Source organism: Asparagus officinalis, chromosome 7 (genome assembly GCF_001876935.1).
Source record: "Asparagus officinalis chromosome 7, Aspof.V1, whole genome shotgun sequence".
NCBI lineage: Eukaryota > Viridiplantae > Streptophyta > Magnoliopsida > Asparagales > Asparagaceae > Asparagus > Asparagus officinalis.
In genome coordinates, this window is record NC_033800.1 from 54,196,346 (window position 1) to 54,223,991 (window position 27,646).

Genomic DNA, 27,646 nt, shown 5'->3' on the forward strand with positions numbered 1-27,646 from the left:
GTTCCTAGCCAAAAATGCTCATTGTCTCCTTATGAGGCTCGCTCATAGTATTAATTTTTTACTAGTATTAATTTTTGATTATTCAGTGTAGGAGTTATTGAAGGCTTTTAAAATTTTAGTTGTTTTCTCACGAAGAGACTCGTCAGTAATATGATATTTTGATTCTTAAATCCAACAAGAGCTAACAAACTCAATCAAAAGGAACTTTTTTACTCCTCTGTAGCTAGGTCTAAAATACAAGCAATTTTAATTTTAAATAAACTTTCATAGTCCAGACACATAAATTTAAAAGCAAAACCTATATTCCATCAAAGTCAATAGTAGTTAATATGTGTTACTATATAAACAAAAGAATACATCTTGCTAACTGGAAACTACCTTAATGAGGAGAAAGGGAAGGAATCCAAACAACTAAGTATGATGATGGAGTTTAACTTATCCTTGATCTTGTCGTTCAAAGCTTCAAAGCAGTTGTAATCCTTTCTTCTTGAGATAATTTTTTATCAGTATGTTTCTTTGTTTTAACCAGTTCTTGATCAAGCATCAATTCTTTGTCATGAAGAACGATAACCTATGTTACCTGGGTACTTTAATCATGAAGTCATACCCGTACCGAACACGTACCCGACACTTATCTGTACCCAAACTTCATGGACACTCCTTGGATGTTTGCATACATTTACCCAAACATGTACTCAATTATACGATATATGTTTTAACTTAAAATACTTGTCATACACTTCTTGGACTTGTATCCTAAATATGTCCATTTTCTAAAACTCATTAGACATGGGTCCAGTTGTTTCAGACTATATTCAAGTTAAACTATGATTGAAAAGGATAGTTTGAGCATCTAGTTAAAAAACGAGTAGTTTTCAATTTATAATAATGAACATGATAAAAAATAAAAGAAACTTAAAAATATGATAGGAAATTAATTTTAAATAGCACATGAATTGAAAAATAATAACGATCTCATGTAAATTATTAATTTTGATATATGTGTATGTGTGTACCAGTGTCCCCGTACCTTGCATTTCACAAATTTGCAGTGCCCTGTACCCGTACCCGCACCCGTATTGGTACACGTATCTGTTTCCATGTAACTTAGATGATAACAGTTTCTTGTTTTAAGTTTAGCTCCTCTTGCTCAAAGGATAATTGTTTTCCCATTCAATGACATGAATCTACAATTTGCAAATTTATTCTTGATCATGATCTTTCTCCTTCACAAGCTTGTCAATTCTATGGGTTTGATTTAATACTTAATTTTCAAGGGCTTCTTTTCCTTTTGAATGAGCATACATCACAACTACCCTTTCATGACTCACGAGATTCACAACATTGCTTTATGTTGTAGTGTCCTTCTAAACCACAGGATCTGCAACATTCACAACTTCTAAAACAACAGCATTTACATTGCACGTGTCCTTTGATGTACTGAGATTACCTAAAAAGGGAATATTCACAATACACACAAGCACGAAGGGTAAGAAGCTACTTAATGCAGTCATGTACATATATAAACCTGAGCCAACAACATTAAACTCTTGTGCTAATGGGAACTCATTCATGTGCTCTCTTGTACCTATAATCATGACAATGAATTATGATAAGTGAATTTACCAAGCAAAGAAAATAAAAAATATACATATTGAAGTTGCTTTTCTGAACTGTGGTTTCTTATTCCTAATCAAAGCAGTCTCCTTCGCTCGTGCTTCCTTAAAATTTGAAATTGATGCAAGTTGAATACCTTATGATTTGATTGAAGAAATTTCTAAAATTGTCAGAACAATTGAAACTCGGAGGTAAATCATATTCGACCATATGTATATAGTTACCCTTTTGCGAGGCGTGAATCCTTGTCTAGTACAGCGGTTATCATCTCATGGTCACTATCTCGTCCCGCGACATCGTATAAAATTTTTCAGACATCCTTAGGAGATAACTTTAGTTTGATTGAACTAAAAATAACCAAATTGCTTTTTACGTACCGGCATCCTAGTGACAATGGGAGATTTAAAATAGGTACCAGTAGTTACCTTTGATTGGTACGATGCCATTACCAAAAACTCCCAAGGGCATATGTCATAAGAGCCGGTGCCGTGACGCCATTTTCTTGTTCTTGATCCACATGAGGTAATGTTCCTTCTATCGCTAAAATTATAAGCAATATGAAAGTTATGACATGGAAAACATTATGGATGAGTGAACAGTGTTTTAAATATCGGCCGACATGTCGACCGATATAGCGGATCGAGGTGTCGAGCGACACAAATCGGGGAAATACAAGTCGCATATCGTTTTTCGGCGACATATTGGTCATATCGGCGAAAAATCGAACATATCGGCCGATTTTTCCTGTTTGGAAAATCGGCCGAGATTTATGAAAATCGGTTCAGCCTTAATGGGTTTGGTTTGGGTTAATTGAAACGATGATTTGCCCTCTTTTCGAACCCGATAGACACCCCAACAGCCGATTTACACCCGATCAAAAGAAAAAAGAAAGGAGAAAAACAACGATCAGAAGAGAAAAGAAGAAAAACCCTTAGGGCTCGCTCGCGACTGGGAACAAGCAGCCTCCTCTCGTCGTTTTTGCCTTCGTGGTCTCAACTACAGCAAAACCCTAGGGCTTCTCCTCTCTCTCCTCCCAGCGACATAGAAATCCGAAGCTCTTCTTTCTTCTGCGCCATCGGAGCCGCCTTCTCATCTCTTTTTCCCCGCGCCGCCATCATCGGAGGGTCCTCACATCGTGCTCTTCAGCCCTCTGGTAAGCCTCTGACCTCTCTCTCTCTCTCTCTCTCTCTCTCATTCTGACTCTATGTTTTGGGATGTAGATGGAAATAGTGAAGCTAATCTCTCTCGATAGTCGGTATTCATTTATTTTCTTTTTTTTTTATGGGTTTGTGCTAACTGCTAAGGTTTTTAACTTTCCCTTTTTTTTTCTTTTTACTCTTCTTTCTTTTCCTAAATTATCATCATAAGTTTCTTTTTTTATCTTGGAGCAAATTGTGGACAAAAAGTAATTAATTAGTTCTTTTGGATTAAAAGTAAGTTACAGTTTTTTATTTTTCAGGATGAATCTCTTATTTTTATTTATTTTATTTTTCAGAGATAGATAACTTCCCTTTGAGTTTTTAAATGATGGGAAAGCTTGCATAAATATATTTTTATATCTTTACATTTTAGCTCTAACTTGATTTTTTCTCCTGCAATTTTAGTTTGTGCCGAAGGGCTTCTGTTGCTGACTGCTAACTTGATTTTTTTCCTTGCAGCTTCAATTCGTGCCAAAGGGTTTCTGCTGCTGACTGCTAAAAACTTCATCAAAATCAGTAAAATTTTAGTTTTCCCCTTCAATCTTTTTAATTTCCCCCTTCTTTTCAGTTTTCCCCTGTCAAATAAATGTCAAATAAAATTAATTTGAAGTTAGTAATTGAATTATAAAATTGAAATGCAACAAATTCAAATAAATGTAATCGGTAATTGGATGTTAAACAATTTAGGAATGCTTAGATTACATTTAGGACATGATATTATACATATGCGGATCACCCGATATGACAATCCGATATTTAGTCCATGTCCCCCGATATACCCCCGATTTCCGCTATCCGACATGGATTTCAGCCGTCCGACTTGAACCCGACATCCGATATTTAAAACCTTGTGAGTGAAAGATTCCTTGTGGTTGAGAGTTGTGAGTACCTTCGTCATCTACCTCAGAAAATTGATTTCTCCTATTCGATTCTTTTGGGTAATGCTTCTCTCCTATCTCATTTGGCGCACTTCGAAACTTTTTTGGTGCTGTTACAAATGACGAAAGTGCCATGTCTTTCCTTTTTCTTTTAGCAAGTGAAGGTCAAATCCCAATCATTATTAACATGACTCCTAGTCATGCAATCATATGGTTGTTTATGAAGTTTTGGTCGTTCATATTTACTAAACTGACACTTGATCTCAAAACTCTAGAGCAATTTTTTTAGATGCCTAATGCCTCATGCTTATTTTCCTCGTTGTTCTAAATAACGCATTCAACATTATGAATAAATAACGCATGCACTATTTGACTACAAATGAGTATAACAATGAGTGGGCTTGCCACAACGTTCTTCGTTTTGGAAAATAAATTATGTAGATGATCCTGTGTGAATAAAACTTTTCCCATAGCATGCTATATCACAAAATGATGAAGGTCGTCATGATGAACAATGTTTAAAAAGCTTCAGCCTAGCTCGTCTAGGCGTATGCCTACACCTAGGCCTAGACTGCTTGCCTAGCACCTATGTCTAGGTGGTACCTAGGCTATCCACTTTGATTTTGGGAGCGCCTAGGAGAGCATGGGATGTTTACGTGGACTATGCCCTTTAGGCATTGATCGTAATTTCCTCCATTGCAACCTCCACGTCTTCCGACCTCCTCCAAACCCTCCAACCTCCAACTATGAACACCTTCTCTACTTGTGACCTTCAGCAAAATCTCTTCCACCACCATTTAAATGACTTAAATAAAGAAATAAAATTGCTTAGGCGCCAGTCCGCCGCCTTAGCTTTCTATAATGCCGGAGCTTATTATCAAGTATTGTAATCAAAAAATAAAAATAGGAAAACCACATAGCCCCGCCTAGGCCCCTAGGCTCTAGGCGTTAGGTCCAATGCCTAGGCCGCCGAGCGTTTTTTGTAACATTGCTGATGAATCAATATCCTTCGTGAAATGTTAATCTAAACCAAATTGCCTTGTGAATTTATGAGGGTTGTAAGTCTCAACATACATCCTTTTCCCAAGCAGGAGAGCCTTTATAAAAGAAGAAATCCACATGTGGATTGTATTAGACACGACTGTTGCTTCTTGATGAGCTTTGCCTCAAAAGCTAGTGATAAATTTAAAAAAAAATCCTTCAAGAAGGATGAATACAATGAACGCCGAGTTATGGAAGAGTTACATGAAGAAATGCTATCGACCGTGATGAGTTTGCTGATTTAGCCAACACATTTGCTGAGTCTATGATACCTATCAACATCGTTAGTCCTACCATACTATCTTCTTTTCAAGATATTGAGTGGTCATTGTATGAAGCTAAAAAAAATATGTAATTCTTCGAGATGTGAATTGTCGAGAGAGACTCACGAGTGGGTGAAGCTATGCTGCATGCTCATTCAAAAGGAAAAGATGCTTTTGAATATGAAGTCTAAAATCAAACTCATAGAATTGAGAAGTTTGTGAAGGAGAAAGATCATGCTCAAGAATAAATTTGCAAATAGCAGGTTCATATTTTTTAAATGAAAGAACAATTACCTTTTTAGCAAGAGGAGCTAAAAAGTGCAATAAGAAATCACTATCGTTCTTCATAACAAAGAATTGACGGTTGGACAAGAAGTCAAGAACTGGTTAAAGCAAAGGAGGACATGGATGAAACATTATCTTAAGAAGAAAGGATCAAAGCTAATTTGGAAGCTTTGAATGACAAGATCAAGGAGAAGTTAAACTCCATCATCGTATCTTAGTTGTTTAAATTTAGATTCCTTCCCTTTCTCTTTTTTAAATTAGTTTCCAATTATAAGGATGTACTCTTTTTATATTGTAGCATATATTAGTGAATATGATTTTCATGGAATATAGTTTTTACTTTTAAATTTATGCGTCTGGAGTGTGAGTTGAAATAGAAACCCTAATTCATTATAAGATCTCTTGGGTTTTATATAGGCCCCTACACAACTTACAAATAAGTCCTTAACTAATACTAATATGTCAACACTCCTCCTTAAGATGGGCGAAAGATATCTACTAAGTCCATCTTGTCACATCCTCTAATCATATCTACTGAGCTAAGTCCTTTAGTCAGACAATCTGCTGCATGGTCCTTAGTCGAAACATGACTTAGCTCCAGTAGTCCACTATCCAACTTCTCTTTGATGAAGAACCTATCGATCTCGATGTGTTTGGTTCTATCATGTTGTACTAGGTTGTTGGCGATACTGATGGCTGACTTGTTATCACACCACAACTTCATCTTAGCTCCTTGATCCAGCTTACTGATGGCTGACTTGTTATCACACCACAACTTCATCTTAGCTCCTTGATCCAGCTTCAGCTCCACCAGGATACTCTTCAACCATAGCAACTCAGCAACTCCTAAGGTCATAGCTCTATACTCTGCCTCAGCTGTCGATCTCGCCACCACCAACTGCTTCTTGCTCTTCCACGAGACTAAGTTGCCTCTTATAAAGATGCAGTATCCTGAGGTGGATCTTCTGTCATCAGCACAGCTAGCCCAATCAGAGTCACAATAGCCCTCAATGCTCATGTGTTCATTCTTTTTGAAGATTAGCCCTTTTTCGGGGGCATTCTTCAAATACCTTAGAATCTGGTACACTGCGTCCATATGACCCTTTCTTGGATCATGCATGTAGCGACTCACCACGCTCACTGCAAAAGAGATATCGGGACGTGTGTAACACAGATAGATCAACCTGCCCACCAGCCTTTGGTATCTGTCACGATTAACTGGTTCTCCAGCTTCAGCACCCAGTTTAAACTTCTGGTCGATCGGTGTAGTTGCAGGTTTACATCCTAACATTCCTGTTTCTTTGAGAAGATCCAGTGCATACTTTCTCTGGGACAGGACGATCCCCTCCACTCCTCGAGCTATCTCTATTCCAAGAAAGTATCGAAACAAGCCAAGATCTTTCACCTCGAATTCCTTACCCAGTCTCACTTTGAGTTGGGCAATCTCCTTCTCATCATCCCCTGTAATAATCATATCATCCACATATACTACAAGCAATATGATGTGACCTCCACTTCTTCGAAAGAACACGGTATGATCGGCGCTGATCTGCTGGTACCCCATACCAATCATAGCCCTCATGAATCTATCAAACCAAGCACGAGGAGACTGCTTTAGCCCATAGAGAGATTTTTTCAATCTGCAGACCTTTCCCACTGTCTGATCTGTACCGAATCCTGGTGGTATCTTCATGTATACCTCCTCCACTAGATCTCCATGAAGAAATACGTTTTTCACATCTAGTTGGTGTAGCTTCCATCCACCATTTACTGCCAGAGAGATTAAGGTGAAGAAATACGTTTTTCACATCTAGTTGGTGTAGCTTCCATCCACCATTTACTGCCAGAGAGATTAAGGTTCGAACAGTGCTCATCTTTGCCACCGGTGTAAAAGTCTCATCGTAGTCGATGCCATATGTTGACTATATCCTTTTGCCACCAGACGAGCTTTGTAGCGCTCAACCTGTCCATCTGGATTCTGCTTCACAGTGAAGACCCACTTGCATCCAACTGTTCTCTTCCCTTTTGGTAGTTTACTAACTCCCAGGTGCGGTTCTTCTCAAGGGCCTTTAGCTCTTCGTGCATAGCAGCTTTCCATTTCTGGTCCTTTGCAACCTGCTAATTGTTAGGTATAGTAACAGAGTCCAGTGATGCAATGAATGCTCCATGTGCAGGGTGGATGTTAGAATATGATACAAACTGAGCAAGATCCCAACCATATCTATCGGGAGGATTTCCCGCATTACTGCGAGTAGTCCTCCGTACAGTTATTGGTGTAGGATGAGTAGGAAGAGGAATGGAATCACCTTGAGAGGAATCTGGTGGTGGTGTAAGTGTCTCAGGAGTCGGAACAGGCGTTGGCAAGGGACTTGGTACCAGTGGCACTGTAGGTACTGTTCCCGCAATTTGTTTCCCCTTCCTACTATAGGTAAGTAGTTCCCCCTGAGCCGTTGGTCTAACACCTCTTGTCTCATTCTCCTCTTCTTCATTCTCTTGCTCCTCCTCAACCAAGTCTCCTTCCCAAGGAATCGTTACAGAAATTGATTTTTCTGATCTCTTACCATTCTCAGACATTGATTTCTCCATATTTACCAATCTCTCACCATTCTCCTCCTCTCGCCTCATACTTTCAGTATTAGGCGAGTTACCAACGGATGAAGTTACCTTCCGGGTGTAATATGGCTCGAGTTCTCGGAAGTGCACGTCCATGCTCACAAACAACCTTTTCTCCACCGGGCTCCAGCAAACATATCCCTTCTGAGTAGCAGAATATCCCACAAAAATGCACTTCACAGCTTTAGGGGCAAGTTTCCCGACAGATGGCATGTTGTCCTTCACAAAGCACACACAGCCAAACACTTTAAGTAGAAGAATCCCATCATTATCTCCCTTCAATGTCTCACACGGAGACTTCCAATCCAGCACTCTCGAGGGCATTCTGTTGATTAGCGCTGCTGCGGTCAACACTGCTTGCCCCCACAATGTTTCTGGGACATTCATAGAGATCATCATGCTTCTAGCAACCTCTAAAAGATGTATGTTCTTCCTTTTCGCTACCCTATTCTGTGTTGGTGTGTATGGACAGGTCGTCTGGTGATGTATTCTCTGAGCTGACAAATATTCTTCAAACGTTCTGTTGGTATACTATGTCTCATTATCCGACCTTAATATCTTCACCACTGCTCCGTATTGAGTCTGAACATTCCTATGAAAGTTTTGGAAGCACCCAAACACTTCACTCTTATTCTTCATCAAGTATAACCAAGTCACACGAGACCAAACACTTCACTCTTATTCTTCATCAAGTATAACCAAGTCACACGAGAGAAACAATCAATAAATGTAATAAAATACTTGTATCCATTCATAGAACTTGTGGAACAAGGCCCCAAACATCTGAATGTACCAAGTCAAATACACGAGAACTTCTATGACCTGAACTAACATAAGAGCTTCTAGTAAGCTTTCCAAACTAACATGCATCACACACAAGTTTCTGTTTATTTGCTTTTTCAAATAAAGAAGGATACAATCTACTTAAAACACCGAATGATGAGTGTCCCAAACGCTAGTGATGAAGCATTAACTCATTCTCGGTACTCATATTAGATCCTACTTTTGCTTCCTCTACTACTGACACCAATGCTGAATCCAGTCCTTCACGATCCAGATACCACAGTCCACTACGCCATGTGTCAGTCCCAAGTCTCCGTCCTGTCCCCTTCTCCTGAAAAATCACCTTGGGAATATCAAAAGAAACAATGCAGTCTCCGTCCTGTCCCCTTCTCCTGAAAAATCACCTTGGGAATATCAAAAGAAACAATGCATTTTAGTTAGAGGATGATAGAACTAATGGACAGAATATCAAAAGAAACAATGCATTTTAGTTAGAGGATGATAGAACTAATGGACAAAAGATTGACTGGAAATAAAGGAGCATGCAAAATATTGGACAAAGTTACAGAATCAGTACAATTGACTGTACCCTTACCAACTACCGGCTGAAATGTACCATCAGCTGTTTGAATACTATCAGGTGATGCTAAGTGAGTATATGATGAGAACTCACAAGCATTACCTGTCACATGCCGAGACGGACCGGAGTTGACTATCCATTCTGATGATCTGTTGGGAGACATAGAAGCAAGAGCATGTATGTCATCAGTACCTTTGGTCGGATGAGCATAGGTAGCAGTATTGCCTCTGGCGAAGAACGAAGTGGATGCCTCATCAGTCCCACTCCTCAAGTCTCCATCCCCTGCTACTTGCTGCTTCTTCCTGAGTATCGTCAGGAGAGCACGATCCTCCTCAGTAAAGACCACCTCAGCTTCTTCTTCTTCTGCTACCGTCAGATTCGCCTGATTCCCTGCTCCTCTTCCACCTCGTCGACCCCCACGGCCACGACCACGACCTCCGAACTGTCCACGTCCACCTGAATCTCCTTCCTTGGGTGGTTTGGTGCAAGCATGCCTTAGATGACCCACCGCACCGCAGTTGTAGCACTGTCGAGTCTCTCCCCTAGATCCAGTATTGCTAGAGGCTGCCAGTGCTGACTTCACCACCGGAAGTTCACATGTCCCCGCCTGCAGCCGAATGCGAGTCTCCTCCTGGATCATAGCAGAGACAGCCTCCTCAAGCGTGGGAATTTTCGACTGAGCTAGCAGTAATGCAATTCGCTGAGCGAACTCTGATGTCAATCCATTGAGAAACACTATAGTCCGCTCCTGTAGAAAGGCCTCCCGCTCTTTACATCCCGGGTCCTTGCAGCTAGCCCGGGGGGGAAAATGATCATAGTCCAGCCACAGACGCTCCAGCTCTATAACATATTCCCGTACAGTTCTCTCTCCCTGGACTATGGCGTCGATCTCTCCTTTAATCTGGAACACCCTCAGGTTATTCCCCACCCCATCATATGTTCTCCTCAACTTCTCCCAGACGTCCTTCACCTTCTCAATGCCATCCACCATGGCGGCGATCGTCGGGACCAACGAGTTGAGAAGGCAGATGTACACCAACATATGAGTGGACTTTCACTCATCTCGTCCTCCCGAGTCCTCATCCGGTTCTGTCTTCTCTCCGGTCAAGTAACCCTCCAGGTTCCTCCCTGTAAGGGTGTATCTCACCCGTTGTGACCAACTCAGGTAGGTACTCGGTCCATCAAGCTTCAGATCGATGATCGGAAGCTCCAACTTCTTCGATGGTCTTGTCGCGTTTTCATCAGCCGACAACTTCATCAACTTCATCAAAGTTGACACCTCCGCAGGGTTCAACTTCTTGATGATCTCCTCCATCGAACAGGCTTCAGACCCACCACCCGTTCACCTTCGCTTCTGACCCTTGTTGTGTGCAGTGAAAATTTCGGCAGCACCTCTGCTGCACAACAAGAGTAGGATCACAAACAAATTCTCATTTCTCAGAGGAAACAAGAACCAAAAACAGTTATATTTCTCATCGAAGTGAGATAAATACTCTTCCTGTCATCAGTTCGAGGACTGAGTCGAGGGAATCCATGTCAAACTCGAGGTTCGACACGGTGTAGCAAAAAGGGGGGGGGCTGATCGGAATTGGAATTGAAGGGGGCGGCTTTGTATCGAATCTAGGGGGGGCCGTTCCTGTGATCCGCACAGAGGGAGGGGGTTTTTCCTCCGTGGTGTATCTGAAAGAGGGCGGAGGAGTGGGGGCCTGATCTGGAATGATGGGCGGGGCAGCCGAGGGTGTGGATCGGGGGGCCAGGTGGGAGTCGACGTGGGCGGCGGCTAGGGTTTGAAGAAGGCTCTGATACCAAGTTGAAATAGAAACCCTAATTCATTATGAGATCTCTTGGGCTTTATATAGGCCCCTACACAACTTACAAATAAGTTCCTAACTAATACTAATATGTCAACAGTGTGAAACTTTATTTGAAATTGAAATGTGAAACTTTATTTGAAATTGAAATACCTTGTATATTAGACTCATGTACCAAGAAGTATTTATAAATGTTGCTCCTGATATTTGTTGGGTTGTCAGCTCGTTGGATTTAAGTATCAAAATGTAATATCATTGATGAGTCTCGTCCTGAGACAACATTTGATTTATTTTTATTTCCAAGCCTTCAAGTACTGGTACACTGAATAATCAAAGGTTGATACTAGGAGTGAGCCTCATAAAACAGACAATGAGCATTTTTGTTTGGATACTTTTTTGCACTCTTAATTGTCCCTATGCTAAAGTATCTTTTATTTTTTTATTAATACTAGCAGCGAATTCTTTTAGGGCTTAGGAAGATTTTGTTTTTTTAAGTCAGTAGTAGCCCGCTGCTTTGAATTACCATTTTAATGATACTGGAGCGACCTCATCATTTAACAGTGAAGGATTTAAATTTTCTGAATTTATTTGCGCCCTCAGTTGTTGCTGTGTTAAAGAATATATTTTTGTTTGATACTAGCAGTGAACTCTTCATAAGGCTCAGGGAGATTTTGATTTTTAAGTCACCAGTAGCTTGTTGTACTGAAATACCGTTTTAATGATAGCATGACCCTCCTTGTCAATTGACGATGGTTTTGGAATTTTCTAATTAGATGCCTGTACTTTTTTAAGGGTTTTTTCCGTAGCTAGTTCCACTATGTGGTTTTGCCTATGTTTTTACATTACAAATTTAGAAAGGGGATTTTATTTTTGCAAGCTGCCATTTTGATAATTTTACCCCTAGGCCTTTCGGGTTTTCACCTGGTCTTCGGTGGCTCATCTTTTACCCGTGTTTCTCTGAGAGATCCACGTCCTCAACCAATTTTTTTGTGCGGGTTTACACATGTACCCTTGGAGTATATTTAAGATTGCAGTTCATAATCATGGACCTAAGAAGTGTGTCTTTTGATTTGACTTTGGATGTGGCATTGAAGATTTTGTGCTCACAATGTTGGTGGTTCTTGCAGTCAAGGAGCACAAGACTTGATTTCTTCTCTGTTTTTTTCGCTCACAATTTAAGCTTGTTTGACATAGACCACAAAGTTTGGAAATTTTCTGATGATAGGCATAGAGTTTGATCTTATGTACCTAATAAGACTAGGTTTACAGTTTATATTCACGCACTGTAGGAGTGTTGCAAGTTGCAGTTTTTACTTGTGCATACAGAAGTATTGTGGGTTGCAGTTTATATTTGTGCACCTGAAGAGTATTGCAGGTTGCAGATTTTCTGTTTATACTCATGCACTTAAGGAGTATTGTTGATTTTCAAGTTTCGAAACTTGTAGCAATTTTGAACTTCAAGATCCACAAGTTCACATGTAAAAAGCGATGGATACATGTCAGGACCTTTTTCTTTTTATTTTTAACCTTTGTTATGATGATCTTTTGTATCAAGGCTTTTGTCCTTGAAATACTTCGCCTTGGTGATATAATTACACACCAGTTGAAAAATGAGTTTGCACTTGAATTGAATTTTTTTATGCAGCATACAAAATTATTCTGACATTCTAGCCTCTTGCATACTGAGAGAGAATTATGCCCAAAATAACTATTCCTGGAGCAGCAGGACATTCAGGTTGCTCCTAAATTCAAGCAGTATCATGATCATATCTTTGGTTGCCCCGTGCTCATCATTTGCCCCCTGATTCTGAGAAAAACTATGGGTGTGTCATTTCTTGCTACAACTTGAATCAAAACAATTTTGAACGTTGATTCATGAAGAATTTGCTGACGAAGGTCCTCTTATTAGTTGAAAGTTAAGTCAATGTTTTAGTATAGGAATTGAGCAGTAATTGAAATTTCATTTATATTTGTGTGAACACGTCTTGAAGATGCAAGGAGAAGCCATGTCTCACTGGCTGTGCCAGAATCTGTAGACTCACAAAAGGTTAGGAATAAACTTTAGGATGAATTGCTTGGTTGTTTGAGCTGACAATGATGGGGAGAACTTGCAGAAAATTTTTGGTTGCTTCGGTGTTTGAGTTGACAGAGGTTTGGGATCAATTTTTTTCCCGTTTGTGAGGAGTAAACTTTATAGTGGATGGGGAGATTGTGATGGGTTGAGGGAGTTAGTTGAGGGATTAGTGGGTTGGGTTGAGTTGGTTGAGGATTTAGCGGGTGAGGTTTACTGGCATTTTGTGGAAAATAGGATTAGGATGAATAGATTATGGTTTTAATAACTTATTTCTTTTGCTTAACATATATCAGTCAATTATGTAGTCAAGCACTCGCAGTATAGTCTGTGATTTACATTTGGTTTTGTTTGTTTCAACATTAAGTCTATTATCATTCTCAGATCTCTCTCTCTCTCTCTCTCTCTCCCTCCCTCCATTAGTGGGTTGGGTTGAGTTGGTTGAGGATTTAGCGGGTGAGGTTTACTGGCATTTTGTGGAAAATAGGATTAGGATGAATAGATTATGGTTTTAATAACTTATTTCTTTTGCTTAACATATATCAGTCAATTATGTAGTCAAGCACTCGCAGTATAGTCTGTGATTTACATTTGGTTTTGTTTGTTTCAACATTAAGTCTATTATCATTCTCAGATCTCTCTCTCTCTCTCTCTCTCTCCCTCTCCCTCTCTCTCTCTCTCTCTCTCTCTCTCTCTCTCTCTCTTTTCTTTTTGTGTTACTATCTTTTCTTTTGGAGGATAATTTTAGTTTTATGCACAAGGATTGTGCATGAATGTAGGGATAGGTAGCCTTGGATATACTTGTAGGAGTAATTAAAGTTTACTTATTTAGTTTTATGCACAAGGATTTTTGCCATATCCTTGGACTAAATTTGCCTTTGAATTTGATTTTTTTTTGTTCAACATTTTTTAATTTTGTATTGACACTCAATAGTATGCATTTGGTTTAAACATCTCTCTCCATGTACATGAAAAATATGTACACTGCTGCCTGACGCACAGTACAGTTTATGTAGTCATCTTAATCTAGATTAATTTTGCAAGCACAGCAGTAAAACATACGACATTTTTGTACTTTTCTTGGCAACATAAAGTCAGCATACAAAAACAAAATTTGAATAACTTATTATCTTGAATGTAGGCACTGAAAGAAGGTGATAACTTGATGGATCTTGGAGAACTGCGAGAAGCACTTCCCTATTATGAGAAAGTGATGAAGAGTGTAGTTTTTCAGGTACCATTTCAATTGATGATGGTTAAATGTACATTTCTGGAATATCATCTTTGGACAACATGCTCTAAAATGGCTAAATGTGTGCAAAATGTTTCGTGTATAAGTGACTAGTTTACTAATGTATCCTGCGAAACCATCCATCTATGGCTAGGAAGTACAAGCGCCCTCATATATTCAAAATAAATTCTTCCCTTCAAGGCAGTGATAAGATCTTGAAATTTCCTTCTCCCTTAATAGTGTATTGTGTGATATAACAAGGAGTCATTTCCTTTACACATTTTTTATGTTGTTAACCTGACTTTGCCTCTGAAAAAAAAAATTCTTATTATTTGGATATATTCATCTCATATATCATGGCATAAGAAAATTACTTATTACTATTTAGAAGTAACAACTCGATACCTCCCACTCGATAGTTCAATTCTTCCATCTTTTCTGCTCGAGCTTCTGTAGCACAATTTTCCAATCTTTTGATCACCTTAGGTGGCAAAGGAAGGATGGAACCCCCATTAAACTCACTACAATATTACTTGCTTGCCATCTTCCAACTTATTTCGAGCAATCCTCCTATACGCTTACTCTTGTTAAGTTATGATACGAGACTCAAAAGAAATGTCTTTCGACTCTTTCCTTAATCTGCAGTATACAAAAGAGGGTCTCCTCCTTGTTTGACCCCTGACATTTGAAATTCTGATAGGAGAAGGAAATGTGTTTTCTGCTAAACATCTGAGAATAATTTCAGATTTTTTGTTGATTCAGATTCCTATATTGTAACTTTGATTTTTTATTTTTATGATATTGATTTACAGAGTGAGCTACATGGGTTGGCTGCTCTGCAGTGGTCAATTTGCCAAGATTCACTTAGAAGGTATTATTGCAGTCACTAAACAGCCAATGTTTTTCAAATTTTGTGTGAGCTGTTAAAAATTTTGGATCAATATTTTTCGTGTTCAATTTACCATCTAAGCTAGATAGGTCTTTTTAACTGTTTGTGAGATGAGTATGCTACTAAGCAGTATATTAAGTTTGAGTGGACAATAAGTTTTGCAACATGCAAGAAGAAAGCCAACTTTTACCCTGAGATTCAGGTGGCTTATTGTTCTGAAATGATTTTTCTATCATGCCCTAAAATTTTAATAGGCAGAAAGTGTTAGCAACCAAGGCTTCTCCCTTAAAAAATGGTTTCTTAATGATACAACCTTCAAGAGCACACAACATATGTAGCCAGTTTTCAGTTTGGAGCCATGTTGTTCTCTTCTTGGACAATTATTTTCATTTTTCTATTTTTGAAAAGAACTTTTTAACTTTTTTTTCAGGTCAAGTGAGGCACGAGCAATGTATGAGAAGCTCCAATCTCACCCAAATGTCCAAGTGAGCAAAAAAGCAAGACAGTTTGTGTTTAGTTTTCAGGTAACGTTAATTATGTTTATATTAATGTCTCCATTATCATCTCCATCTTGCTACTTACTGTTGGAAAAAAAGCAGAGGTCGGAACTGGTAAAAAATAAACAAAAAATGATTTATTTTTTTTATTTTATTTTTTAAATTTTTATTTTTTTTGCTTTCTACAGGCTATGGAAATGATGAAGGTTAAAAGTTCATCTTTCTCAAGAATAACTGGTTATGAGAACTATTTTGATGCATTTGTAGAAAACAAAAACAACTACAGCACTACTGAGGAAGAACAAGGTGAAACTGTATTGGGACAAGCTCTTCCCTATCTCTTGCTTCTTGTATCTCCCATATTCTTTGTGCTTTTTGCTGCTGTAAGAAAATCTAGTTTGGGATCATGAAGGCCCATGTACATATCAAGCCTTGTTAATAAATTTCATTTATTTATATGTTCTGCCCTCTTTGGTTTCAACTGGCGACATTTCTCATGAAAAGCTGGCGACACCGATGAACTGATGGAAACCAAACGATCAAGAATGCAAGCGGTTTCCCCTGCGTAATCTTCTTGCCTTTGGAAACTAGCTTAAATGTCGAGGCTTGAGATCTCTCACAATTATACGATTGCAGATCAATTCATTGAAGACTATGTATTCCGGCAGCTATTTGAACGTGGAGAAACTCGCTAGATTTTACTTTTCCATCTTTGTTTATAGTTTCAAGTATTGAAGCCCTTGGTTATGTCGTTCTACTGAGAGGAGATTGAATGTTGACTCTAATATGAACTTATCATGTAATTTTTATAATATTTCAGCAATAAAAGGATGCTCAATAACTAAAGTTTCTTAGGTTTGTTTTTTTATTCATTGGTTCAACTATTGAAAACAGATGATAGATGTCATTTATCCGAAGAAAGGAGGAAAAGCTATCCAAATACTCAAAACATATTAAGCAATCTTAGCAGAAACAGAGTGCAAAGGTTTTTCCGGAATGTTAGATTTACAAGTGTAGTATATGTGATTATAAGCACATATTAACGAACTCAAGTTAATATAGGTTGGTTCGAAATAAAAGACTCATGAGACCTATGATTGCTAAGCAACCAAACGGGCCAATATTTATTCATGTCTTAAATGCGTGATTCTCACAAACTTGATGCTTGTGCAAACACCAGTAGTTCAAAGAGGAGACATGACAGACAGTAAAGCGATCCACAAATGCAAGAACATTATCAGTAAAGTGATCCATACAAGCAAGAACATTATCTTCAACAAAGTTCCAAAACTGATGCCTGAAGGAAAAGAGAAGTACTATAAAGTCAATGGAGAGACAACTCTATCATCTGTTGCACTTTATATTTGATCCAATTCTCTCCAAGAGGAACCTAGCAAAGTCAGCACACTTGCTGCGCAGCTAGAATTGTCTGTACTACAACACGGAAAAAGACCTATAGAGAACTCTCCATGGAAGATCATACGGGGAGGAGGAAAAAAGAGCATGACACGTGCCTCATCGCCAATTCAACATCAATTCAATCGTTAATACATATCAGTGGAATTGATATCACTGATATCAGAGTATTGCATCAGAGTATTGTATCAGTACAATCATAGTATTGTATTAATGCAATCACCAATACTGCATCAGTAAAATCACACTACTCTATCAGTCGCCAAGTAAAAAATCTCTGATGGATGCATGTCACGATGTCCTTCTCATACAATTTTGCATAGAGGGTCCTCTGTGGGATTCTTTCCCGAGTTGGAGTTGAAATTCGAGCCAATGCATGGCAAACAAGAACTTTGACCCAGCTAAAAAAAGCATCTTCACCTGTAATCAGATAAAGGAGGTTTTATTAGAGAATAACAACTCCCAATAGGATATATTAGACAAAACCTTATCCATATCTATGACAGCTTCAGTTATTCTGTGAAATCATTAGGAATATGATCCTATGCTCTAACACACAACTTTTATTATTAACTTCTGAATGCAATAATCTGAAAAAAAAATTAAATTAAATATTCAACTACTAAACATTCAAACTCAACAGTTAAGCAGGCAAGCATCATTAAGTGGCATTGCAATAACATCTAGGTCTAGCTCAGTAAGCGTGGATTACATCGTAGAGGCCTAGGTTTAATCCACATCCACTCATCTTTATAGTTGACAATATAACGAAAATTGTAGAAATAGCAAGCAGGTCCTATGAAAATTCAAACATACATATTCCTGTTCTACTTGTCCTTATACGTAAAAACAAAACTTGTATCATCACCCAAGCATTTTTGCATCAGAACTTTAGCTAGCTGAACGTAGGCTAGCGGAACTTCAATGCAATCGCATTCGCCCACAATTGAGCCACAAAAGACAATAAGCAAAGCTTACAGGCATAGCGGCTACAGGCGTACTGGTTGAAAGATAAATTACGGAACATCACGCAACAAAAGAAATGTAAGCTCGAAACAGCAGAAGAACACAAGACAAATAAATAAGCTCACAACACATTCTCCTCTCCGTACACCTAAAATTATCCTGTATAACCCTACACAACAAAAGAAAATCAACACAGATTTCTTGGTCCCACTTTTCTTGGTCCCAATTTAGACCCACTTCAAGCTTAGGGTCCTTTTTCCTCAGATTCCTTTAAGAGTCAGAATAAGAGCACTTCACTATATATAGACCAGAAGTAATGTAAGCTCGAAACAGCAGAAGAACACAAGAGAAAGAGAAAAGAAAATGCAAATATGAAAAGTGTTCCAATTCTCATGCAGAGCCTTATCTGAGGAAGGAGAGAGAGAAGTTAAGCCAAGGATGACTTGCCACAATAGGCAAGAGTGTTTTCAGCGCTTACTGTCAGTAGTTGGGAGGTCATCTGCGGCTTAATTTGGCTCTCTTCTAACTTATGTAAGGCTCTTGCATGATCCAACCTTCAGATAATGCAGATTATCCATGTGATAAAGCAAGAGAAGAAACCAGAATTTCGACAATATACGATGTATGTGTATTTGTGTTGTCTGCGGTTATTGAGTGTGTGTACGTACTCATATACATATATGCACATACGTATATATATGATATTTGAGGCCCACCTTACTAGTCACATACTGTCAGTAGTTGGGAGGTCATCTGCGGCTTAATTTGGCTCTCTTCTAACTTATGTAAGGCTCTTGCATGATCCAACCTTCAGATAATGCAGATTATCCATGTGATAAAGCAAGAGAAGAAACCAGAATTTCGACAATATACGATGTATGTGTATTTGTGTTGTCTGCGGTTATTGAGTGTGTGTACGTACTCATATACATATATGCACATACGTATATATATGATATTTGAGGCCCACCCTACTAGTCACATCGAAATGTGTGGACTCTACCACTTCCATCTCTTAGGGCATGTTTGCCTATACTTATTTTATGAAACCTTATAAATTAGTTATTATTATTTTGTTAGAGGGCAAAATAGCCTTTTAACATCAATTACTAAACCTCCTTATAAGTGCCAAAAACAATACGTTGGAAAAATCTCAACTTTTCTTTTTCCTACTTATAAGTAAAAAGTAAGTAAAATTTGCCAAACATGATCTTGGACCCTCATAACTTATAAGAGGGGAAAAAACATATAAGTTAAAATAAGTCACTTCCCAAACATGCTCTTAGCGGCTCATTTTATTAAACGAGGTGGCAGCACATTTTGCTTAGTGGGCTACCAAGAAATAGACTTGTAAGGTTGACCCTACCAGTCACATCTAATGTATGGGTCTCACCATATTTTATCTCTGTCTCTCATTTAACACGATGAAGTGACAGCTTTACTATTAACCCGATATATGCAAGTGGCTATGAGATGAATTAGTGGTGAACTACCATGAATGCATGTATGTATGTATATGTAAAGTATATTAGGTGCGAACTACCGGCTAATTTGTCAAAAGAATTGTCAATGGATGGGAATGGTGAGATCTACCCGCTCCGATGTGATAGGGAGGATGAGCGACGCCACATCTTTTCTTGGTAGAAGTAAAATGAGTTATCGTTTTATTAATCAAAATGAGTTGCGAAGAAATAGCAGTGGCGAGGTCCTCCTACTACCATAACTAGTCTATCTCTTAGTACCTTATTTAGTAAAATGAATTGGCACCTCATACTTATTTCTTCATACATGTGCGTGCAGATATACATGTGTATGTATATGTACATACACATATATACATATATGTGTGTCTCTCGTATATTGTATGTATGTATAGATATATATGTAGTATGTACACATATATATATATATATATATATATGCATATACATATATGTCCATACATATGAGGATAGTGGAGTGGATATGGACTGCTATTTCATTTACAAAATAAGCTACGAAAAAAGGACATTGGTGAGGTCCACATGCTCCGATGTGACTAGAAGGTTGAGTCTAACCATTATCTATGTGTGTGTTGTGTGCTGGAGTATTAAGTATGATTTGAAAATTTATTTCCCAAAACAATTTGTAAAAGAAAAGAGTAGGGAGGTCCACCCTAGCAATATGAACAACACCACTAGTCTACATCCTCAGAGTACTAAGTATGATTTGAAAATTTATTTCCCAAAACAATTTGTAAAAGAAAAGAGTAGGGAGGTACACCCTAGCAACATGAACAATACCACTAGTCTACATCCTCAGAGTACTAAGTATGATTTGAAAAAGTTTTTAGCTCATCCTCATCTCTCTTTCTCTCTCACATATGGGGGATATTGTTAGGGGTGGAAATGAACCAATTTAAAATCGAATACTATGGTATTTGGATTCGAATTCAGTTAGTTTTGACAAATTCGAATTTGAGTTGAATAGGAAAAGAGTGTTCAAATTCGAATCATTAATTAGCTGAATATTCTTTAAAATTTCACGAGTCTCAATTAGCACACTCGGTAGGATGCAAGTTTCTTAAACATGAAGTCTTGAGTTCAAATCCTATGTTTGAAGTATTTTCTTATTTATCTTCTTTAAGGTTTTACTTAATTGTCATTATGATATTTCACTATAAAAATTATTAGATTATATATTTATAAGTTATTAATATAATATTTATAAATAGAAATATTTACAAATTATGCACACTTAAAAGATAATATAATGTAATAATATAAAGGGTTAATTGTGAACAGATCCCCTATAGTATCACTCAATTGCGAATAGATCCTCTGTAGTTCTATTTGTGGTGAGTGCCCCCCTTGTAGTATTGACCCATTTGCGAATATACCCCCTAGTGAACTTTTTCGACTCTTAAAAATCAAAATAAATTAGCAATTGAGGAACTACCCTCACCAACAGAACTGTAGGGAGTTTACCTACCTCCTCAAATATTTTTAACGATTTTAAGAGTAAACAAATTTCACTCAGGGTTCTATTTGTAAAAATAGTACTAAAGGGGATCTATTCACAGTTAGGTGATACTATAGGGGGTCTGTTCACAATTAACTCTAATATAAAAGTAGAAAAACATAAACGAATATTTAACAATCAAACGAATAGAATATACATTTGGCTAAATTCTATTCGTTTATATAGCAAATACTAAAAATAATTCGCTTATTGTTAAATGAACTACCGAATCGAATATGAGCGAATACTTAGATGAACTGTTTGTTAACTAATTGGTTCCTTTCTACCCCTACACCTCATATAGTAAAATGACCTTTCAACAGATGTGAGTGGTGAGGTTCAACATCTTCGACGTAGCTAGTAGTGAACCTAACACTAGTCTATAACTTGGTAGGTCGCTTAGTAAAATGGTTTGTCACCTCATATCCATTATTTTCATTGCGCCCCATGCACACCTACCCACCCGCAAGCACACCACCCACCCGCTCCCCAAGCACACGCATGTGCGTGCACACACATGTATATATGCTACATTTATATATACACTTAATGCACGCATACACCCAGATGCACGTGTATTACATAGATTTATGGAATATAGTCCCTTCAAAATCAAATACATACATTTGAATCAAAATCCATGGGGTTACATTTCTTACATTTTGAATCAAAATCCATGAGGTAATATTTCTTACATTTTGAATCAAAATCCATGGGGTAATAGTTCTATCCATCACAGGAGTTTGTCATGTTATTTCTTGACGACTGAGGTTTCAATGAGCTCTATATGTAATGGATTTCAGCTGAAAGATTCTCTGAGCTTTAGTAAATTATATGAAGGGTTCCAGAAGTTGTGTTCATATTTTGAATTAACCACTCATTTGACAAGCTTCTCATCAAAAAGTGAATAATTTCACAAGTCTGTCCATCATTCTTAGGGAGATTTTCCTTCTGGTTCTTTGTTATCTTATTTTGTGCACAAGTATGAGACCAATGGAAATGCATTGTCATATCCTCATATATATGCCTAGCATGCTGCTTATACAAACCTATATAGACATGTTTCAACATTTGAGCAAACTTCAAATTCTGTATTTTAGTCTTAGAATTTTTCATTCACAGTTAGAAGTAGAAAGCTGCTCTAGATCTACTTGGATGTTAAATGCTCAATCCTAAAACAACTTCAATTCGCATGGCAATCAGACAAAACAGCCCCCAAAATCATTACTACCTGATGAATCCAGAATTAAAAAAAAGACTCACTGACCAATCTCTCAATTCAAAACCGAAAATAGACTCCAAGAGGGGGCAAAGAAAGATTATTCCCCTTCATATGTTCATAACTCTTCTCAGAATTAAGAAACTTAAGTGAAATTATTCTAGCAGCATACCGAAATTTTGTACCCCTTTGAAAAGGGGGGGAAAACTTCACTACAACGATAAGTTAGCACTCAGCGCATAATGAATATATATAGTCATCACATGTTTATAACCAAAGAACTGCATAAACATACGTAAGAAATTATCATAGTCAATTCCAAACAAACATACTTCTATGAGTAGACAAATGTGAGACATTTATCCCTTTAGAAGATCATTTTTATGCTCTGCAGGTGATGCAAAAAGCAGCTACAAATCCCATTTTTAAAGGGAGACACATCAAGTATACGCATGACTTTGTCGGTTGTCCCCACATGCATGCACATATTTTTGATATGTTCCAGAAAAATATCCCAAAGGATAACAATAGATGGAGACCAATGGAGACAATTATCTCATAATACACTGGCACTTGAAAGAATCCAATTCCCTCTATAATGAAAATCTAGAAAATTAGGCACACTCATCATCTCAAGTTCCAATGGGATGATCTAAACAGGAAACTGAGGTGTGAAGTCCAGCTAACAGACAACAAGGCACCTTGACCCAATTCAAGGCATCCGCAGCAGGAACTAGATAAGAAACTTTAGGAACAACAGCTACTTGTCCATAATCAATTCCATACTAAACACATTATGTCTTATCTATATCCATTAAAGCTAGAAATGCGCCCATGAAGGGCATCAGTAGAATAATATTGCAGGAAGCCCTGAAACCATAGTCGAGTTTATGAACATTCAATAGGCTGATAATTTCTAATATTCGAATAAAATGAAGCCTAGTTTGAATTAATGCAACAAGTTGTGTGACATAGTTTTTCCAAACACTTCCTCATGATATAACAGACAGACCAAAATCCTATTTAGCCTGTGTTTGGCATTTGGAGGGAGAATAAAGAAAGAGGAGATCATGAAGCTGTTCATAAGAAGTGTGCTGGCTATTTGCCTACTTCTGAATTATCTACTATCCCTATTAACCCTTTCTCTTCAGCTAAGTAAGAACATAAAAATTTAACGGAAAAAAAGAAAGGGGTTCATTATGGTTGGCAAAACCTCTCCTTTCAGTCACTGAATAATTGGTGGAATCTCAATTATACCTGTAATACATTCACTCTAAAATAATCTTCAACTAGGGTTCACATTGAAAACTTGTGAATTTCTGATATGATAATTCCAACTACTCAAGTTGTGCAAGGGGATCCTTGCTAAAAGATGATAACTACATTTACTTGCAACAAACATGGCAGAAAACCCTTAAAACCATAGTTGAATATATGAACTTTCAATAACTTGATAATTTCTGATATTGGAATAAACTGGAGCATTCTTTGAATTAATACAAAGAGTTATGAGATATAGTTTTATGCTCAAACACTTTCTCATGAAACAATCGCCATGTCAAAAATTCCAGTTTAGAATGCATTTGAAATTTGGAGAGAAAAAAGAAAAAGGATATCACAATGCTGTTCATAAAAAGTGCTACTATCCCTATTAACCCTTTATCTTCAGATCAGAAAAATTAAAGGAAAAAAAGAAAGAAAGAAAGAGGTTCATTCTGATTGGCGAAACATCTCCTTTCAGTCACTAAGTAATTGACAGAATCTCAATTATACTTGTAGTTAGAATGCAGGCATCAATTCTGAAAATTCTTTAACTGGACTTCACGCTCGAAACTTGTGAATTTCAGAGATACTTTAGACTACTGTCACCATAATCACTAAAAGATTCACAGCTACATTTACTTGCAACAAAAGGTAAGTTCCCAAATAATCTAATAAAAATGTCACCTTAAAAAATTGGAACTCAAAATTTTTCTTATAGAGATAACCAAATACAATGATATGGAATATGATATTGCAACTGTGGTTTTCTACAGTATAAAAAATATATGCATGTATGTACGTGTGTGTGTGCGTGTGTTTTCCAGCATCATTATGTTTCCACTTAGAATAAACTAAGGTTGTAAGTAAAGTGGGCTTCTTCCTTTAGGGAAACGAGCTTCAATGCCATTTCATCCCCTGCCATGGATCTTTATGGTAGATTGCAAGCATAACCTTGAAAAGTTGCCATAAGGAGCTCATGCATAGACCTTTTCTCAATATCTTTCTCATATACAACAGAGATTAAAATCCAACAAATACTTATAACTCATAAACCCTATTCCTTTCTCCGGACACCTGATATCACCCTATAAAAGGTACGAGAATCTAAATATCTTTCTCATCTGCACTACGTACCCACAACAACAAAAACTCCAGATTCCCCTTTTAAGGGTGAAAGTACCAAAATTCCATAGGGCAGATAATTATTTATATGGCATTGCTAATGAAGGCCTAAATGCAAAATGAGAACACGAGTACATATATGAAAGTAACATCCAGAGGGTCTTCCATTTCTGCAGTCAGGTTGTGCAATATCCAATCCTCGTAAAGGGGTTTACATTGAGCACCATTGTAACTCATACAGGTATATATCATGATAGGCATGCAGTAGGGGCTCACAAGTTACGAATTAAAAGTTCTCCAAATACCTATATCTAATATGTGCATCATACAATGTGAATAACAATAACAAGAAATACATGCGATGTATGTACATTTAATGTCTAATGTTTAAAGATATATTATACTTGTTTCCAATTAGCATGAGAACAACTTACCTCAATTATAAGCTTTTTTGAGATTTTGAAACAGTTCAATGCGCTTAGCATGTACATCATTGAATCATATATTGTTTCATCCAAATATATATCAATGATATCAATTAACAGTTCTCTTCATGAACTAAGAAACTTAGATGTTGCATGCACGCCAATTTAAATATCACAAACTACAGGAATGGGATCACAACTGACAATTCAAGTTGAGAATAACCTAAATTCTATGCTGCATGAGTAAGAGTACGGGCATTAGACATGGCAAATTTGTATAAAATAGCGTATGAGGATAGGGCTACGTTATATATTAAAATTAATAATTTACATGAGATCAATGTTGTTTCACATGTTATGAAAGTCAAATTTTCTATAACATTTTTATGTTCCTTTTATTATGTATATTATAAATTGGAACCACACTCATTTTTAACTAGATAAGCAAACAATCCTCTAAAATCATAGTTATGAACTAAGTATGTTCAAATGAACCTAACCCTTGTGCGACAAGTTTCAGAAATTGGATGTGAAGAGCATGATAAATGTCCAAGAAGTGTGCGAAAATGTTTTAAATTAAAAACGTGTTATATAATCGAGTACATGTCAGATTAAATGAATGCATATAATCAACGAGTATCGGCATCTGTACATGTATGGGAAGTGTTGGGTACTGGTACAGCTTCATAATAGAAGTGCCCATGCAACATTGCCTAGATGAAATCCTTGAAGTCTGCTCTCCAGCCCATGCAAATATTTTGAATAAATAATGAACAATGTATCTCAATGTCATAAATATAGGCTTAAATCTATTAGTATCCTACTCTTAAGTTCGTAAGTTCTGTTTGCGTAACAGAGTTTGATTTGGGAGCTATCTTTTCTTATCCTAATTAATGCATAAATATCAGATGAAGAGAAGTATTATTGTCTAATCATTTTGGAATTTGATTCTGTATGTGATTTCTTCAAGTATTGTCTATCACATCGATACTAGAGTGAGAGACAGCTGAAGGAGAAGGATAAAGAACCTCTGGATTGTTGCCTTCATGAATGGGTGAAAGGAGGGTGGTGGGGGGAATTATTTAGATTGAGACTGAGTGTTGGGGATAAGGGAGAGGATTTGATAAATACTGGATAGAGTACACCTTACTTGTTCTTTACTGTTTTCCTTTTCTTTTTGAGGGAGAAATTACCCAAGTCTGGTGGGTGAGAGAGAGAGAGAGAGAGAGAGAGAGAGAGAGAGAGAGAGAGAGAGAGAGTAGAAGTAGCTGTCATAGGACAGTCCTATTTTGAAAACCTCTGATCATGGGGTAGCACCCAGGAGATTACATTTCTTTTCCTGTATCCTTTTCCGACCACTATAATTTAGTATTCTGAACCTTAGCAAAGATGGAAAAAAAAAGCAACTTGGAGAATAGATATATCAAAATCCACTTAAGAATTATGTTTTGAATAAACCTAAAGCAGACGGTCTACAGCCATGCTCCTCTTTCCTTTCTTTCTGAGGCTAATTTGTCAATTTAATTTAATTAATATGTCTGCACTTGAATGAATCCAGATTCAATTAAATTAAAATCTTAAATAGTTTCGGAAATCAACGACCAAAGAGTTTTATTTAGCTTTGGGGTTGAATTTTTATAAACTCTAAAATATGTTAATCAATCTATAAATGAAATGATTTATAAGACCTATGCTCTTTAACCAATCAACTAGCCAGTCCTTGTTCATGTGTCCGTTCATGTAGGAGGGCCCCGCAAACGCCACTATCCAGAAACGGCTAACAAAGGAAAGAGAGTGCTGGAAGTCAATGGAGAATATATCTTCAATAAATTCCAAAACTGATCACAAAAGAAAAGAGAAGTACTGGAAGTCAACGAAGAGACATCTCTCTCATAAAACCTTGTCTATTGCACTTCATATTTGACAGGATCAAATTCTCTCCAAGAAAAACATAGCAAATTCAGGACACTTACCATCTCGCGTTGGAAATTCAAGGCACTGCATAGCAAACAAGGACCCAGCTAAAAAGCATCTTCACCTGTGATCAGATAAAGAAGATTGTATTAAAAAATGCCAACTCCAATTGGGATATATTAGAAAAAGTGGACCTCATCCATATCTATGAGAGCTTCAATTAACCTATGAAATTGATAGGGATATGATCCTATATGCTCTTATACATAGCTTTAATTGTTAACTTATGGATGCAGTAGTCTGAAAAATAATACCAACTAATAAATACTCAAACTCAACATTTTAAGCAGCAAATACCATTAAGTGACATTGCAATGACATTGACGTCCAGCTTCATAAGCAGTGCATCACAATGGGCCTAGTTTAATCCAAATTCACTCACCTTTACAGCTGCAAGCAGAAATAAAATTGATAAGAGATTGTGACAGTTGGTTCTCAGAAATCTCAACCATATGCATTCCAGTTCTAATTGTCTTTACATGAAAGAACAGAAATATAATATT

General features: G+C 37.4%; 2 protein-coding genes across 5 annotated transcripts in view; one reads left to right on the top strand and one right to left on the bottom strand.

Annotated features, from left to right (window-relative positions):
* The window catches only part of LOC109848526, a 37,575-nt gene extending 20,963 nt beyond the window's left edge, over positions 1 to 16,612 (top strand). Inside the window, exons 4-7 of one of the 4 annotated variants that reach the window (XM_020418066.1) lie at positions 14,283 to 14,375; positions 15,185 to 15,243; positions 15,692 to 15,785; positions 16,263 to 16,612. In XM_020418066.1, coding sequence (XP_020273655.1) covers positions 14,283 to 14,375; positions 15,185 to 15,243; positions 15,692 to 15,785; positions 16,263 to 16,283 — 267 coding nt within the window. In that variant the 3' untranslated portion in view covers positions 16,284 to 16,612. Of the gene's footprint in view, positions 1 to 14,282; positions 14,376 to 15,184; positions 15,244 to 15,691; positions 15,786 to 15,936; positions 16,215 to 16,262 lie in introns of those variants that run through there. The other 3 variants (XM_020418063.1, XM_020418064.1, XM_020418065.1) reach the window with 3 other exon arrangements.
* Positions 16,866 to 27,646, bottom strand: part of LOC109847158 (pentatricopeptide repeat-containing protein At1g07740, mitochondrial-like) — a 28,842-nt gene continuing 18,061 nt past the window's right edge. Inside the window, exons 6-8 of the mRNA XM_020416402.1 lie at positions 27,441 to 27,533; positions 27,143 to 27,207; positions 16,866 to 17,594 (exon numbers count right to left, since the gene is read on the bottom strand). The gene's annotated coding sequence lies outside the window, so the exon portion shown is untranslated. The remainder of the gene's footprint in view (positions 17,595 to 27,142; positions 27,208 to 27,440; positions 27,534 to 27,646) is intronic.